This window comes from Corapipo altera, unplaced genomic scaffold (assembly GCF_003945725.1).
Source record: "Corapipo altera isolate COAL_440 unplaced genomic scaffold, ASM394572v1 56, whole genome shotgun sequence".
Classification (NCBI taxonomy): Eukaryota; Metazoa; Chordata; class Aves; order Passeriformes; family Pipridae; genus Corapipo; species Corapipo altera.
This window is the reverse complement of record NW_020884896.1, coordinates 3,330,899-3,350,160: the sequence shown is the minus strand read 5'-3', so window position 1 is coordinate 3,350,160 and position 19,262 is coordinate 3,330,899. Positions and strand designations below refer to the sequence as shown.

At 36.3% G+C, this 19,262-nt stretch overlaps 1 protein-coding gene and 1 long non-coding RNA gene across 10 annotated transcripts in view; one reads left to right on the top strand and one right to left on the bottom strand.

Annotated features, from left to right (window-relative positions):
- LOC113949554 overlaps positions 1–16,326 on the top strand; it is a 34,918-nt gene extending 18,592 nt beyond the window's left edge. For both annotated transcript variants that reach the window (XR_003528467.1, XR_003528468.1), the window contains 3 exons: positions 12,549–12,610; positions 14,343–14,476; positions 16,222–16,326. This is a non-coding gene — a long non-coding RNA (uncharacterized LOC113949554). The remainder of the gene's footprint in view (positions 1–12,548; positions 12,611–14,342; positions 14,477–16,221) is intronic.
- Positions 1–19,262, bottom strand: part of CPEB3 (cytoplasmic polyadenylation element binding protein 3) — an 84,505-nt gene that overhangs the window by 12,845 nt on the left and 52,398 nt on the right. For all 8 annotated transcript variants that reach the window (XM_027648313.1, XM_027648309.1, XM_027648315.1 and 5 more), the window contains 2 exons: positions 16,225–16,392; positions 14,337–14,426 (listed from right to left, as the gene is read on the bottom strand). In XM_027648313.1, the coding sequence (XP_027504114.1) occupies positions 14,337–14,426; positions 16,225–16,392 (258 nt within the window). The remainder of the gene's footprint in view (positions 1–14,336; positions 14,427–16,224; positions 16,393–19,262) is intronic.

Genomic DNA, 19,262 nt, shown 5'->3' with positions numbered 1-19,262 from the left:
GAGTAAAAACATCTGTTTCCTTTACAGCAGAAATATTTCTCTTAAAACAGACCCTTAAAGATATAAACATGCTTCAACATTCCAGTTTTAGATTTTACAAAATTAATTAGAGTATGAAAATAATCTCCTTGCAATCACTATCACTTTTAGCTTCATTTTATTTCCATCCATGCAGTCATTATATCTACCTCCATTCCATCCCTTCTGATTACATGTAATAATTACAGCTTCATACAAAATTAACTTCATACAAATTAAAGTATCTTTAATTTAGCAGTTCTTTCAGTTTTATAAAATGTCCCAGTCAAAAACGTAGATACTTGGAAAAGACTACACGGCAATTACGACTCCAAAGCCAAATGATCACAATTTAGGCCTCAGCCCAATCCTTGCCTTCTATTTTAGATAAATGCCTCATGAGACAAATTCACAGAAAATGCAGTGTAGATCATTCCAGTACTATGAAAAAACTAAGTAAGAATACATGTACATTTATGCATACTTTAAAAGAATGGTTTACAACACATTTAAATAGATGTAAACATTTATCTGCTGGCCACGCCATAAATTTTGAACTCTAAAAGAGAGAATTTTGTCCATTTTGGACTTTTATAATCTTAAACCAGCAAAATATTGGAGATTTCTCTAGCATAAAGTCAAAATGAAAATTGGAAAGTGTTTCTTATGACTTAATTATTTAGCAAAAATCTGGGCAACAGATTGGAGTGCAACCTTTACAATCTCAGGAAGCTTGTTCAGGGTTTTCTGGGTCATAGTAAGAGGTCACATCTGTGGTAGTTGGAGTTGACTGCCACTTGGGGGTACTGTAAATGGTATGATCATAATTTTCCAAAACAGTTAAAATTAACCAAATTAACCAAACAGATACTCCTAATTTCTCTAGACCTCTGTGATTAAAACCTTCCCCTGCATGCTGTGGGGTCCATGTGTGTCTGCTTAAGACACTGGTAAGCAGTTCATTCTGTTAATCTAGAAAAGCAAGCAGGCTGGATTAGCATGACAGGATGTCCAGCATTACTTCAAAACCTGGTGATAGCACATCTATTCCGATTATTCAAGGACTTCTGGTACTGAAGATTAACAAAGATTACACCAAAATGAAAAATAAATAAAGAACAGAACTTCTGATAATATTAGGATCACGTGGAGGTTGATATGGTCAAGAAAGATACCTGTTGAAGTTTAAGGTATTTTTACTCATTTTCCAGAAGCACATAGGGATGCAAAAACCTTACATTCAGAAAGGTGCAGGTCATTCTCATGAGCAGTTCTAGGTGTTGCTGTTACTGAAGAGTCACCCTCTTCCTCACAATACCACTGTTTAGAGCTGCACTCTAAAGCAGGAGATACACTTTGAACTCAGATTCCAGTATAAAAAAATTTTGGGAAAATACCCATGCCAAAATTGACATTGCACAAAGAATTATCTCACACTATGTGCAGTTTAATAATTAAATAACTTTGTTTGTACAGGAGCAAAGCACTTCAGCCAAAATTTAAATTAAAACCAGCATGCCAATCTGTAAATTAACAGTAACTAATTTTCTTTTTTCTGTATTTAAATCTTAAGTTTGGCTATAAATTTATAAAACTTTAAGAGTATTTCTTCCTGAAGAGATTCTCAAACTGTCTACTTCAGGCATTATATCCTGTCCTACAGCTTCTATTTCTATTCCTATTTCTGTTACACACAGTGAGACCTTAGCCTAATCCCCTCAAAGCTGTACTGCATGGCCAGCTGACTTCTAAAATTCAGAATAGTCAGTTATAAGGACATCTATATTTAAAAAAAAATAATGTTTAAAGACAGTAGGTGAGGTAGAATTAATAAGATGATCAACCTAAAAACCAAAAATGTATTAATCCAAATAATTAGAATTATTTAGCAGATGCTAAAAGTTGCTTCAGATTCCCCAGCCTCATGTCCTTCAGCACATTCTCCCATCTGTACTTCATGTATAATATCATATCACTTAATGCACATGTTTTTTCCCAAGAAGTTAAGAGATTTGATGAATCTCAAAATTTTAATACTCTACAGCAGAACTGTGGTAGCACACTGTGGTGGTACGTTGCAGGCAAACTTCAGCAGTGCTCCTTTCTTACCTTGCCAGACGTTCTAAAGGTTTGAGGGCTCAAGGGACTTATCCTGACTCAGATTCCACAAAGTAAAACAGGCAAGATATTTGAGGCCTCAGAAAATAGCAAGCTACCTGACAACAGCTGAATATTCTATATACACAGATAAATAGCTTCTTGGAAGAGCAGAAACAATCCAGCTCTTCCTCTCCTGCTGGTACAATACATCACTGTAGTGCTGACAATAAACATTGCACCTTTCAATTCTCTGGGAAAAGGCAACAACATATTTTGATGTTACAAAAGTCACTATAACTTTTCAAAGGGTACAGCAGAGGGAGGATGAGAAGAAAATTAATTTCCCTATGTTCTGAAGCAGAACCTAGGAGCTCCTCAACCTTGAGCTCCAGGATTCATTATTTTATGGAAAGAAGTACAAGAACTAAGCTCCTTTGTACATGTCCCATTCTGACATCTAAACAGTGACACAATTTTCATATGAAAGGATAATTTAGTCCAGTTGGTCTAATTTCACTTAACCTTGCTGAGAACAAACTGGAAAATCTGGCATATGCGCTGTGTCCCACAAGCTTGAAACCAGGTTGTCACTTGAAATGCAAAATATATTTGGAATAAAACAAAATTGTTATAGTCTGGTAAATGCGTTTTTGCCAGCCTAGTTAGCCTGGAAAAATCCTTATTTTAATTAATTTCAACATAGACATATCTTCTCTAATGATGGGAGCCTTTCTGTATTACTGAAAGTACAATCTGTAATAAGGCCTCAGCAACCTCTTCAAAAGAACTAGATAGAAAGCTTATTAAGATGTTTTTCCTGCCTTTCTTATAATAGCAGATTAATGATATTCATACTATTGATATTCACACTTTTATGTTAAAAACTGGCGTGTTGGTACAAATTACAGGCAGTTAGCAGTGCATCATGCACGTGTTCTGCCCATTCCTCCTGAACATAATCAAAAAGAACTACTTTATTAGGGGAGAACGTGCATTATGTGTGTCAGGCATATGAGAGAAAACAAACTTATGGGCCTCGTAGACACCATTCAATTTAGCAAGCCATAGCTGGTAGAGTTTATCAGAAAAGACTATTCTCTTGTCTAAAGCAAAATATTTCTCAGATTATCCAACTTCATGCCTGTCATGGTTCACCAAGAAAAGACGGACTGTACTTCAGTGCATTCATGAAGAAAAGATGTTAAAATAATAATAAAAAAAGGCTTTTTTATAATCTTCTAAACCTGGTAACACCTTCTCAACTCCATTGTTAGGCACAGTTTGGTGGAGTAAAAGGAAATCACTGGTTGCATTTTGTAACCCATACGAGATGGAGGGAAAGATGTTTGGTATACCAGAATTTTTATACTCCTTTCAGTTTAAGTGATTAATTATTAATGTTATGAGAGCGAAGGTTGTCTGACCAGTCTCTACTTATTTAGGAACAAAGGACTATTTCAGAAAGGTACTAACAGAGTAACTGCACAGATCTCTCACTAAACGAAGTCCAAAGTTGATTCTTCAATCAAGAGTGAAGAATTCAAAACTGTGAAATTTCATTATAATAACTGAAAGGTACCATTTTATGCTCAACTTGTGAATACTAAAAGTAATTAAAAAGTTCTTTAAGTTCTTGCATTTGACAACACCAATATATAAACTGCTGTTCAAATACATCAACCATGAGCCCCATCTTCCAGGACAAAGCCAGTATTTTGGCAGGTAAATGTTATATAGCCAACAGGGAAGGATTAATCTATTTCTGGCTCTTAGAGTCCAGGTTCTTTTCAAATAAAGTAAGAAACTGAAATGAAGAATTATATATCGGGTCAAAGAGTATTTGAATATCCATGTCAGACATGTGTGTATCATCTACTGATTTTATTTGTAACTGACCTCAAACCCATAATTCCCAAAACTCAGTCCACTTACAAAATCAGATATAGAAATCATACTCTAAGGGTCATGTGTTTTCAGCTTTCTAACTCTGAAGTTGGGTATTCTTAGTCCTTAGAATGAAGAGAACTTCCTCTTTTCTTTACATGCAGCACAGCCTGTCAGAACAGTTTTTGGGTAGTCACATGTGTTGATTTCATGTGCAAAAGGACCAGTTATGCTTGAAAAAAATTATACTACCTTTGAAGCACATTTTCTTTCATTCATTTAGACAGTGTCTTTTCTGATGTTTTTATAAGCTTCAAGATTACAAAAGAACCTACCATCAACCTAAGATTTCTTATGAAAGTATTTCAATATATATATATCTACCTCATAATGCTATAAATAAGATGGAGTTAAAATGGCAAAGAAAATTAATGTTCTAGTCTCGTGTCTTTGAGTTTATTTTTAGATGGTTGAGATGGATGCCTCAAGAAAGTAGATTTAAACAGACTTAATTTTTTTATGAAATATAAATTTTACTTTCTCATTTTATTTTTTTTTACTAGAGCCCTTAAAACAGTTTGGAACCGAATTGTGGCTGTATTTACTAGAACTTGCAGAATAAAGTTGTTTTAAAAGCCTGCAGCAAAGGAACATTTAGAAACAGTGTGAACCAAATTTCTAAATCAGTTAATGTGATGAGAAGGGTCATTGCTCAAAGTCACTTTAGTAATCTTATTAGAAGATGCTTTGAACATGAATAAAACACATTTCTAAATCCAAAGATGAAACGACTATTAAAAATGAAACTCATTTTTGAAAAATAAAAATCCAAGGTGTTGGCAAAACTGCAGACTTTCCTTTAAACATTGCAGTGACATGACTGCATTTTCAAAAAACTTCAAAGGCTTTAAATACTTAAGAAACCTCAAAATAGAAAGGGCTGTAATCTCACTTAGCTACTGCAGAAGAGTGAAATTATGTATTAGTCAGGGCTGCAAAGATTAATTTCTTTTAGTCAGTCTAATTTTAAATGGCGGTGTTTGACCCTGTCAGCTGATTCCTTTCTCTAAAAAGCAAAAGGTGTATAAGAAACATGAACAGCTTAGCATCTTACAGCGAGTCTCCTATGTCTACATGTTTACATTTTTATGTGTTTTTCATGAGTACCAGACTAAGTCTGAGTGGTCTCATATGTAAGAAATTCCCCACATGCCACATTAAAGACAGGTATCGGGGTAGGGTTTGTTTGTTTTTAATTAAAGGTATGTACTCCATATCCTCAGTTACACTGAAAAATAATTGAATCCTGAATCTAAATAGGAAAGAAGTATATATGTCAAATGGAAGACAGGATACATAACAAGAAAAGTCAGCAAGCAAGCAGATCATATGGAAGAGTTGAATGAAAACTGAGGTTCTGTATCAGTAGCTTCTGTAAAATAAATCGCATGTCTTCATAATTCCGGTTTTACCATTACATAGCCCACATCATGAGATCACCAAAAGAATTGAAACTAACATGTAACCCTTACTACTGATGATCTGACCATAACAGAAATAACAGAAAATAGAAACCTTCCATTTTGTCATAAATATTACAGAGTTTTTCCCCTGCACCTTCAATTTAAGAGGAAGAAAAAACCCAATGCAGTCACAGAACCTCTGTTTGCTGGACACTCATTATTTCTGGAAAGTGGGAGAGATGCCCCAATGTTTCCTCTGCACTTCAGTGCTCAACAGAAAGGACAACATTTCAATAGTGCTGTAGTAAATACTTACAGCTAAAGATTTATAACATCCTTTCAGTTCCAAAACACGTCAAGAAACAAAAGGGATTTTGTAGCCATCATTACTTCACTTTCACCACTTATGGGTAAAAAAAAGCCCCAAAACAGCAGTATTCACACACCATCCCAGTTTGTAGTAAAAATACTCCCACCCACCTGTATTGAAAAAGAAAAGACTAAATAAATTACTTGGTTGGGTTTTTTTTAACTAAAAGAATATTCTACAGGCATACATAAGCCTCTCTTTATCTGGCATTTTACTTCTAAATGAGTGTAAAACATTGCAACAGCAAATTTATAGGGTTGTCTCCTCTTTCAAAGGTCACAGCCATTTTCAAACATCAGACTTCAGACTGCAACATGATCTACAGCAGCTATAAATCAGAATTAAAGGGTATAAAAACATAAAAGAAAGGCTGTAACATACAATTTGGTTACTGCAGCTATAAGAATAGTCATGTGAATTAATCGTATGACAAAGATTAAATTTTTGATCAGGTAAAATCTATCTTTGTGAAGTTTACTGAGTCAGCAGAATGAAAAACCAAACATTTACATTTGTAAATATAAAAACCCCAACTAAATTCAGAATTGAGGTTTTTTAATTTCGATTTTCAAGGGCAATATGCAATAGTGACTGCTCATGGTCATCATCTGGAGGGAGTCAGGTCTGCTGCTGCTGCTTTTACTCTGATGGCTGAAGAGAGATCGCTTTCCAAGTCTGAACAAAACCTGTTACTCTTCCTTGTAAATAAACCAATTTTCAATTCTACTCCAAGCAACATTAACATTGAAAACTTCTAGAGAAATATAAACAGTCTGCTTGATTTCACCTTCTATTTCAAGCACAGTATTAGCATGAAGTAAAATAAATTTTCAGAGGAAGAAATCTCAGGTCCAAAAATCCAGGCTGCATTTTAGCTGAACTCAGTTATTTTAAATTAAATTTGATATTGGGTTTTATAATATAAATGGTTTTCACTTTAAATTATATGTTTCTCTTAAAATTTATTTTTAAAGAAAAGAGAAAGCAGCACTTAGTAGAGCTGTGATACACAAAATACTTGGCACTGTTGTCAAGAGCTTCATTCAAAGTAAAGTACTTCAGCCAAAAAGACATCCCACATCATTTACACAGAACAAGCCAGTAACATATTTTCTGATTTTATTTGTATTATTCTAACTGTCCTGTGAACTGTAAGACATTTCTCAAGGCAGAATGCAGAGCTTCAGTACAAGGCTTTGGTTTTCCTTCTTTTAATCAAGTTATAAGCTGTGGTGCTCTTAATAACTGGTCTGAATTTTCACTCACATGTGGATTGTTTTCAGGTTCTGGTTTGTTCAAGTTTCTTGTTTTTGACAACTATATGGAAAAGATAGAGCTTAAAAAACCTTCCTTAATAACACAAGGATTTTTTCCACAATTGGATTACTTATAATAGAACAACAAATTCCTCTCAAAACCAAAAAAATCAAAACCATTTCTCATGAGTAAGAGTATGCATTTCCCTGGGAGATAAGAATGGTACCTTAAAAAAAAATAAATTACTGGACTTACCAAATTCTCTAAAACATTATGTCTTTCACTGTACTAAATGAAACCACACAGCCTCCACTGGTATACAACAGATTACTGGTTATAACATCTCAGTATAATCAGTAGTCATACACATCATAGGTCCCAAAAGTAGGTAGCATTTGCATGGTATCAAGTAGACAAAATCTGCCCACCACAGCACTGAGACAGCTGAGCAAGACACCAGTTTTGAGCTGCTCCAAGCTTTTGAAACCAAAGACAGGCAGATCCTCTGCCTTGGGCAGAGGCACCCACAGCATATCCAGCACCTGATATAATATTCCCATTGCCACTTCTAACCTCTGATTTGAGAGAACATAAAGTATAATTTGGGATATTATGTTTGACAAATTTATGAGGTATGTATTCTGATGATCTTGCACTAATTTTAGATTACTGTGTCATTATTTTAGGGGTAGAATTGCATGCACCATTGAAGGAATCCTAGGAACTGAATACATATTATTATAAATACAATACCTGCAGACATTTACAAAGAGAGCACAAGCTTCTAATGCATTAAATTATTTACAACTGATCAGGTGGGCTGGAGTAGCTTACTTTTTGGATGACCATCAGAAACAGTGAATACGCTGCAGTCCTAGTACAGGATCTGTCTCTTCACAGTCACCCCTAACAACCTCTTGAACATATTTCAGTGATTTGAAAGAATAATTTAGTGTTTCATAAATTATTAGCAAAACAAGACATATCACAAGCTACTAGCAAAGCACAAAATATTAAGTAGTCAATACCACTAAAGGACTGCTTTTCTCCTGGAGCCCATAATATTTACAGATCAGTCCATGTATTTCTATTTACAAAACAAAAGGCAACATTTAATAAAAATATTATTGGGGGTGGTTGTGGGTGTGCAACCCACAGTAAAATCTACTTAGCTTTAGAAGTGGTTAATGAGAATAAGACAAACATTTAACTACTTCCATTTGACAAAAGTGGTCTGGTTACTTCTATAGATAAGCAACAGAAAGCTTTTTCTGTACTTAGATATGTTCAAATTATTGAAAAAGGGTCAATAAATGCTTGCTAAAAACTGTAGTTTCTTCAGGGATAAAAAAAAATTTCTATAGCAACCTAGCAATTCTGAAAGTAAATAGCGTTCGTTGAAAGCAACATAAAAGCTGGGAGGCAATAATCCTGCAACATTACTTTAGAATCAGGTTTTTTCTGCCTTGGCCTGGATGGCTCAAAAATATTTTTGTATTTTGTCTCACCAGATTCTTCTTTACCTCTAGAAAAAGAAATTGCAAATGGCATCATTTTAGAGACAGAAATTCTCTTATATGAAGCAAGCTCCTTGAATACTCCAGTAACTGGTACAGCAGTCTCAAAGACAGACATTTAACAATCATTATTATCAGTATACCACCAAAAATCCTCAAACATTTAGAACAAAACAGGAAACAAAGTGAAGAGCTTTACTAAGGGAGGCTTAAACCAAAGTCAACAAAAACCTCAAAGAAAATTCTCTGCAAAACCAACCTTAAGTCACACAGCTACAGAAGAGCAGATTATTATGTACCACATTTTGTTACCACATGTTTTGTGAACTGCACTGATTTGGGATTATGCTGTTCTGCTGTGGGAAGATACAGGGTTACATATTATGCAAAATACATACATGGCCACAGATGTCAATGAGTAAACACCTGACACTGCATGTGTGTGTTTTGGAACATATGCAAACAAAATCTAAAAACCATCACAGAATCACAATTTACTACATAACAGTAAATACACGAGTGGATAAGGATAAGGAATGTCAGTTTCCATCCTGACAAATATTATGATCTCAGACTTCAGTTTTTAAAATACAAAAATTGTCTTGGCATCTCACTCTGGATTGTGGTGGTATCAAATTTGATCAGTTAAGCCAAAGCACTTAGTTTCAGCAGAATAAATTGCTGTATTCAGACAAACCAGATACTGTCTTGTAAATATGACTGATGAAACTAGAAACACGACTCCCTACTTTCTCCTTGTAACCGTTCATTCTTGTTCCTTTGGCAGAAACTACCATTGCCATTGCAGTAGCAATGGAATTAACCATGAAAATGGTTCGTATCCATGAAATCAAGATCAAAAGACAAAAGACTACAACAACAGTGTTCCCATCTAAACAATACCTTAGAGATAATCAGACAGGCTCACACTGTCTGTTCTCAACAGTTGTTTTAAATTAAAGCATGAGAATCACTTCATGTTACTTTGTGAAACTTGGCTTACACTATTTTCTTTTTCATTACATCTTGCTCACCCTTAGTGTCCCATATGGAGCACTAGGGACAAATGTGCTTAATTTTATCAAATGGCAGAATAACAAACTGAAGAACAGGGAAAACATAAAAGGATCAGACTACTGCACCACACATCTAAATCAACTGTAAACTCAAAGCATTCCTCTGATTCCAAACCCATCCTGTCTCCTAGCTCTGCCATGCTTCCTTTTCTCACTCTAATTCTCATCTTTATCCAAACATTAGTCTTTCTAAATGGAAAAAAACAGAGGAAAACTTTTGCAGTAATGAGTTTTTAAAGAGTTGTTCTAAAGCTAGCAGTTGGTTAAAAAAAAAACCCTAAAAGAGTGTTTTTGAAACAGTTGGTACCATCTGTTTAATAAAAAAAGGAAAAAAACTACTGTAGTTAGCATAAGTGTTGTTTAACTCAGCAGACCAGCAAGTAAGTAAAAACCCCACCAATTTCTATTTAAATAAAACATGAATTATCTGGATTTTGCCAGAGATAAATAGACTGTGACATGGTAATGTGCAACTACTTCTGATAGTATTCTTTAATGCATATTTCTTTATTTCTCAGCGTCTCACAGGTACTCAAAAAATACTTAGCCACAAACCACATTTAATTCCCAAACTCTGTGGTGAGAGCCAAGTAAACACATTACAAACTGGGCATCTGCTTACCCAAGACCAACACGTGGCATTTATAATTTTGCCAGTTCCATTACTAACATACCCAAACAAATGCCAAAGGAAATAATCCAAAGACTTCTCAGGCAACGGGAATGAACTGGCCTTATTCAGAGGCAAAGCGTTAAAAATCACCTCATGTATGACATGAACATAAAAACATGGTGCTAAGCTTTACAATGCACAGGAGGGGTAAAAAGAAATGTTAAGGCAACAATACAGATGCTCAGAATTAGAAACAGGAACCTGTTACACACATTGTCAGCTGTTACCAGCTTCTCTGGTCCAGGAGTACAAGTGGACTTTTTTGACTCCCAGTGACAAAAGAGCTGGGTGCCACCAGTCCCTCTTCTCTCAGCAACCTAAATATTGAACTCACTGGCAATCAATGCATCCTGTAAGGTGTGCTTGATCCATCAAATTATTTTGGCTTTGCTGTTAAAATGACCAAAATTCAAATGTTGACAAAGCCACACTGCTCTCCCAAACACATGCTCTGTAATGCCAGGCAAGATTCAGTAAGTGTAACAAAACCATAGAATATCTGGGAAAACAGGAAATCCTGGATAATATAGATAGCACTGATGTGTTTGAGAAATATGCTGCAGACATATCTGTGTTGATCTGCCATCCCCCAAGGTCCAAAATGCCACTGTTGACACTGCACTAAGCATTCAGAAACTGACCGTGCTGCTGATCCAGGTCAGCACATTTCACACACAAACATTTATGTCCATCAGGACCAGCACTAAATCTGAGGTAGTGTGCCTAAGCAGACCTGTGGTGACACCATCCTGCCCAGCATGCCAAATCTAGGAAAACCACCTTTGTTCAAGCTCAATGCTGCAGGAATGTTTCTGGACTCCAGCTAGACCTGATGATAGCTTACATGCCACTGCACCTAAGCTAATCAACCATACCAATTAATAAATTAGCTAATAAGGCTTGCTGGAACTGACTACGCATCTATGGCCTGACTTGCTCACTAAACTAACCAGATAAAGCCCTCAGGGGAGCTGGTGGGTGGTGGTGGAGGTCACTAGACTGTAAGCAACATTTTAATCTTTTAGATTTCATGCTTGATCAGATTAGCCATGGCTAATGGTCCCTGCAGCCTTTTCTTCCTAGCCCTAAGAATATCAGAGTGCTCCTAATACAGAGTGACTACTGGGAATTCATATGTTGCATCAACCCAGTAAACATTCCAAAATTCAATAAATTAAACCAATAAGTAGATACTGGAAGTTTGTACTGATTCACTCAGGACTGTAGAGGATGTTACATCACCTGGATGTAACTATGAAAACAGAAAACCATGATGTGAAACAGTTCCATAAAACTTCACTGACTATGCTGACCCATGGCATCAACTTACTGATGTTGTCTGCTTCAAACCTCTAAATGAATGCTTATCAAAGCAAACAGACAAAAAATATTGAACTTTGTTGTAAGCCCAGACACTGCCCTGCATACACAGAGGAGTAATGGAAAAGGTTATCCATCAAAAGGAAACTAAAGTCTGTCTGGAGGTGATGGCATATGTTCAGAAAGAGCGGGGTTCAATTTTACTGCCACTGGTGCACGTTCAAGAAGGTGGGAGAAGCCTTGAAGGTCAGCCTTTATTAATGTGTGAACAGAGATTAGCCTCTGCATCATCCCAACTGCATTCCAACAATCCATTTTTCCTGTTTTCTTTGGAGATTGCTAGCACACAAAACCCAACTCATTTTCTCCTCTATAATTTCATACATCCTTTTTTTTCGGACATATTTTCCATTTGAAAGACTCATATTCGAAATGTCAGAGAGTTTACAGACTAGCAATGCAACATGGAAGAGAAGACATCTAGAAAAATGAAGGGAGAAAACATTTGAATTCATGAGTACTTGACAGCTGAATAAGTCATGTCACTGATTCTTGCACTAAGCATCATTTCAAACATCTCTTTTCATTTCACTGTATTTTTCAAGAGATGTTTGATAATGCATCAAAACAGTTTAAAATAAAATAATAAAATAAAAAAGATATTTAAATTTTAGGTCTAAAGGAACTTCTAATTAAAAACAGCAGTGGAGACATTTTATTGTGGAACTTCAGTCAATGATTTCATAATAACTTTGAAAAATAAGTACTCTTTATAAAAAAAAATTAGACCAAAAAACTGTGAAAAAATTATAATACACATTCAAACTTTACCTTTTGACTCCAGGTAATAATATTCTGTCTTCTATGCAGATGCTGCCTATATGGGATCACAGTAAATCAAGCACATTTGACCTACCGAGCTTAACACGACTGTAAGTGAATCTCACAGACAGGAATGCAGGACTTATGATGCTGCAGCCCTGATTGATAACTAAGAAGTCAGTTATAAATAAATCTGGAACAGTTGGGATTGACTGTTGTTTAGCACTTTCAGGCAGACGTTCAGGGCAACTGGCAGGGGCTTTGAAAGCTGTTTCCTATATTAGAATCATGACAAAAATAGAAGTGAGGCTGCATTCCCTTGTCTTCTGCTCAAATAGATCTTACTCAAAAACAGTTTTACAAGTTTGACGAGGCATAACTAGCCCACAGTCAGATACAGAAAAAAATCAAAATTGGAAGTCCCATGTTGATCTACCATGAGTAGTTGCTTATTGAACTATTAAGAGCAAAAAAAGAAAAAAAGGGGAAAAAAAAGTGCAGCGTACTAAGAGATATTAAGGACAAGGAGAAGTTGGCCTTGCTACTTTTTTTTTTAACTTACAAGTGAAGGTACAATCAGAATTCACAAGCCAAAAAGACCCTAAAGACCTTTAAAAATACCATAAAAGGGGAAAATCATACATTTTACCAACTGTCCTTACGAATACATGGTGGGGGGATTGAGGTTTGGGGTGTTTTGTTGCTGGCTTTGGGGTTATTTGTTTTTAAATTCAAGAACAGATGTTGCATAATAACTACTGACAGCAAGGCTGAGTGTTGAGAATGGAACAGGAAAGAGGAAGCATGTATTGGTTTCTGTTCTGTTTTTAAGTGTCCCAAATACTGTTTACAGGGCAACCATTTGTCATAGAGCTAACTTGCCTCCAGTAATTAAGCTTTCAAATAAATTAAGCTGGCTTTTATTTGTGTGTTTTTACAGTCATAATGTATATATCAAAATACCATAGGATTAGCTAGTTCACTGACTAAACAGCCTATTGTTCTGCCAAAATAATCAGTGGGCTTAATGAGCAATTAACAGCTTTCAGGGTCAGTGAGAACAGAAAATCTTAACACGTAGATAAGAAATTTTGTGTATAACGTCCTGCTACTGTTTCAGAGTACAAGTGAACTTGCAAACTATATGCAAGAAGCATGTGTGATTGAGAGTAGAATGTATATAGTATGATACAAAATCAGAGGAGAGAGTAGGGTACAATAAGAGCAGTTTGATTTAGCCAAGTAACTCTCCCAAACAGGTTTCCCATAAACTGTTCTTTCTCAACCAAAACAGGTCCGCATTATGTTTTGCTGACAGATAGGAGATTGCTCCCCCTGCACACACTCTAAACCACCCTGAACCAAATCAGCTCCATCCTCGAATCCCTGAGCCCGTGGTGCCTGATCCCAGCCTGCTCTCTCTCAGCAGAGCTCACAGTTCAGTGCCCTGACACAGAGCTTGTGGTTCCGAGCAGGATCACAGCTCCTTGAGTCAGAACACACACAATGACTTCCAGTTTTCACTCTTGTGAGTTCTGCAATATGCAAACTGCAACAGAATCAGCACTAGGAAATTTCTGCAACTTGCCTTCTACCTAGTGTAAATTAAGGCATAATTCAAGGACTCAAGGTGTGCTGAAGAAGTACACACAGGGAGCACATTTCAGTAACCAAATTGTGATTTTTTTCATCATGACAATGGCTGAAAATATGCTTGATGAAAGACAGCAAATTCATCATAAAGAGTCAAATCTTTGCTTTGTAATGGATTGCTACAATGCAGACAGAATTTCCTCTTACCAAAGAGCCCGCATAAATGTATTTTAAACTAATTACCTTTAGGTGGAAAATACGACTTGCTTTCAGCTTTGTGAGGCCAGTCCACCACAAGAGGTCCAAACCTACGAAAGCTGGCAGTGATCTCATCTACAAAAAACAAATGAGGCACCTCAGAATGTGAAGACTGACGTGGCAAGGTAAAAAGTCTCACTTAAAACAAAACAAAACCAGACTTCCTGCTTTCTACAACTCATTACGAAGTGGAAACTGTAATAATGTCCACTGAGGATGCCTAAATATTCTTTCATCTCTATGCTATAAATGGCTGCTTAAAAAAGTAATTTCGCATTCTACTGATGGAAGTTTGCAGCAGGATTAAATGCAAACATGATCTATCAGAAGTGAATATGCTTCAGCTGTGGTCTATTTCTAATTATAGCCACAAAGCAGGGTCAGATGTAGCCACATGGGACTGACGGAGGAGCTCCATGTCAGCACAGCCGCTCCTCCAGCGTGCCCTAGAAAGCAGGCTGCAGGAGGTCATGTGGCTGAGGGGATTTCACCTTCCTCAGTCCCCTCAGGAAATCTGCCTTGAATTGCCAAGTTATTTCTTTGCTTTATAAGCATCAGTTTAGAAACAGCATGGAACACACATCACAAACTATCCTAAGTGACAATTTTGTTTTAAATGTAAATGCTCCAGAGAGAAGTATTTGAAGTCGTTTTTAAAAAATTTTTTTTTCTCCATGCCTTTTAAAATTTACTTTAAAGTAAAGAATTAGTTTAAAATTATGTCTAATGTGATGCTAGATGGATCAGAGCAACAAGCCATCTGGAGAAAATGAGTTTTCCAATTTTTGGATTGCTGTTTGAGGTGTATCCAGTTTCTCTGACCCCATGAGTTGCACTAAAGCAACTAAAGACACATATTATATATATAACTGAAGAGCTGAAGGAAAAAGGGTTACTGAAGGAGACCTCTCATGAAAGAGGGTGACAGCTCCCAGGTGGCCATGTTACTTCCTCACAAGACAGGCAGGGCATATATTTTGATTGAGTGACCCAGCAACGTTCACATCAGTTGTACTTGTTGGCCTGCTTCTTCTTATAGCTGGAGATTCAGATTACCCAGCAGGCCCTGTATCAACAGCCCTGCAACTCACAGTGTGACACAGGAACCACATTTGAGCTGTTTGCATATCATAGATTAGCAACTCATAGTATTTCTTTATTAAAACTGTACATGGTTCGGACTTCAGTGTAGTAGATCAGATTCAGATGTCCCTCTTTTCATGATAAAGCATCCTCAAATTCCCTGTGTACGCCCATTGAAGCTAGACAGTGGTGGATTTCAGATACAACATGAAAAATTCACCAAAAACTGTCATGATTTTGGTTTGGGAGTAAGCGTTTGTGGAGGCACACACAAGTGGAGCAGATATTGAGAAAAACCCTAACCACCTCTGCTAAGCTGGTTACTATTTTGTAACCATATTACTGCCCTACATTTTTCATCTGAGCCCTACATATATGCTGGGTATAAGAGCTGATTAATTAAAGCCCAATGTATTTCAGAAAGAACCGTATTAACAAAGTCCTTAAAGTCAACCGCACCTAAGAATAGGAAAAGACTATGGGGGAAAGACAGTAACCAATAAGTTCCCTTTTTAGCTTTCCTACTTTACAGCTGTGGGAAGACATGCAGATCAGAAGACCTACAATGCAGCCATTTCTCTCTCCATCTCTTCTGATCTACAGTACAAAAGAAGTAAATTCTCAGGTGTTGCAGTTGATTATAGTCTGTGTTTGTTTTAAATAATGTCACAAGCACTAAAAGCAACACATCTGGGAAAATACATTTGTTTTCATCAAAATCTGACCTTTTTTATAGTAATTATACGAAAGCCAATTCCTACATCTCACCAATGTAACTTATTCACAGTACCTTCATCAATGTCAGGAGGAAGACCTCCAACAAACACCTTTCTAGAATAGCGTTCCACTCTTTCACCGTTTTGACAGCGCGTTGGAGAGCTGAGACCCGACGATAAAGACTGATCACCATGACTGTCGTCTAGGAAGCCATCTTCAAAAGGAAAGAGTGAGGACCGACCTGTAACAGATTTCGTAGCATCTATAGTTAACGTTGTTTCCTGGAGAATTAAATATTTTAGAAAAAAATGTTAGCTCTTCCTTCTACTGTTTTACTGTAACAGAATTTGCATTAAAGGGCCCAACTAAGTGGTCCAGGTGTCTGAATTATGTTCTGTTTTTCCAAGGATGTATCACCCTTACAAAAACAATAAACCTAATTTAGCTTTAAACCAAAGCCTTGCAAATGGCTAGCAACAAAACCAACAAGCTATCTGATGAGATTGTTGTCATCACTATAGAAAGGACCTTTGCAACATTTACATTTCAAACCAATTCTTAAGAGATTTACACCTTCCATAACAGATCTTTCAGGAACATCTCAAAAGCAGATCCCTCAAGTCACTGCACACTTTAGAGTGCTTTACAGGGACCTAATAACAAGGGCTGGAGCACTTCCACCTGGAGGGAACAGAGGCCCTCTCAGGCCACACTGAGTAGGGGCACAAACAGCAAAATTAACATGGGAAAACTCTGCATTGTGAATATTAAACACATAGAAGAAACCTGGCTAATAAGAAAAAAATCTTGTTAAATAAACCAAAAAGAACTTGTACTTGAATAAAAAAGTTGTTAGCTGGAACAGCCTGTCAGACTGTTTATTACTCAGTATTAAAACATCCTTTCAGTGATGAGCAAAATCAACATAAATGGCTGCTACTCAGTTTGTTAATGAAAAGTAAAAAATTTATTTGTGATCATCAGATGCATTTAATTTGTTGCTACTACTACAAAGGCATACACACATTATTTTAACAGATTTATTAATAGAGAAGATGAAAAAAGTTCACTCTGCATACAAGCAACACTGTAGAACATGCCAAATTTAGAATTTAATAATTCCCTATACCTGAGATGAAAATTAAGTCCTGCAATATAGAGAGATGGGAACCCCATCTCAACTCTGAAAAGGCTAATTGTCCACTCATTTCATGGATGATTGTTCCTAGGGATGGAATTACAATTAATGGATACAAACAGTTTATTAGGGGGGTTGATTACAAATATAAATAATAGGGCACATAATTAAATTCAAAGGTAATGGATCACAAGAAATTGACTTCCAGCAAGACCTGAGGATTAACACCATCCTGGTAGTAACAGCACAGGGAAGTACAGGAAACAAAAACAGGGGTAAGGAGGAAAATCAAGACAGTGTGACTCTAGTCAAAAAACATATACACTGAAAATATCAGTAATAGTCTCCAGTATCAAAGGACAGATTACAAAACGAAGCAGTAATCCTACATATGGAAAACAAGCCGAAAAAACCCCAACAAACCAAGAAATATGTTCTGAATGGCACAGAACACCAGCCTGAATTTTTTATGAACACCAGACACTAGAAAAGTCTTGATTAGAAAAAAATATATTGAATATTAAACATTGACAGAGATCACAGACACAAAAATCCACTGAACCAAAATTCCTACTGTACTTTTACACCTTAACATAAAAACCAGGGTAAATGCCACAATCAGAGAAGGATTTAGAGATACTTCTCTTCAAAGTCTTGTCAGAAATGGTGGGTTTAGAGCATAAAAGGGGAAAGACTATTGATGAATATTCCATTAATGGACAAACAGGTCATGCACATGTATAAACATATGCATTTCAACATAAAAGAGAACACGTGCAGGAGAGAACAAAAATTAGGAATACTACAATTGTGTAAAAGTATCTAATCAGAAAACCCACTGAAAAGCAGGAAATTTGAAAATATCTATGAGAAACTGTCATTACTAAGGAGCTAAATAATCTTTTAATTCCTGTCTACCAACCTACCTTCTTGTAAAAAAATGAAACAAACATGATCCATTAGTGGAAGGTGACATATCAAATTAATAAATACCAGAACAAGGTGTTCAACTAAAATACACGTTTGCAGAGGTCACTTAGTGCTGAGTTCTGAAGGGAATAATAAAAATTCACAGCAGCTTAGAAATCAAGGTATCACCTCATGCTGGATGCTTGACAGTCTACAAGCACTGTACTCACCTTATAAAAAAGGAAACAATGTTCTAAAACTTTATATTTAAGTCAAGGATAGAGTTAAATTTATGGAAAACATACAGACAATGGAATAGGTAATGACTGTTCACTGTCTCATCCAGTAAGGGAAAAAGTAAAGTGCATTGAACACAGTCAGTACATGGAAAGGCTGAAAGCAAGGCAAACTCTGGAACCCTTTGCCAGAGGTTTTTTGGGATCCTGAAAAGTTTATGTAGGCTTAGAAAATGGAACGAGTAAGAACAGGACAAAAGCACATTCTAAAGCAATAAATATTGAGACATCACCTCATGAAACCCCCCTGAGGCAAATTTCTGTGAGAACACTATGAGAAAGCATCACTGACTGTACTATTTTTTTAATATACTCCTGTACCCCTCCCCGGGCATCTCTGAGTTGTCAGTGCAGCAAAATAGTTTGGGCTGATTTCCCATAGCTATGCTTACATCTGTACCTGAAAAACTGGTTGTAAAAGTTAAAAACAAGGTACCATGAACATGACTCAACAGCCCCAAACATAATACCTACAAAGAAATGCTCTCCTTACTCAAAGAAAACAGAGGGTCACGTATAGGACAGATATTTTATGGCAAGCCCCCAAAAATGTCTGACAAAACCTCTCCTCGCTGAAGATGCTTAGTCACAGTAACAGAACCAAACACTAATTAAAATACCCAAGTATAACAAACATGAAATGAATCCCTGGACAGACTTGTCTCTGGTTACTCTGCATATTATCACAATACAAATGGTGAAAACAATAATAGAGAGGGATATATGGGAATATTTTAAAACCAACACATCATTTTTTAACAGATTACC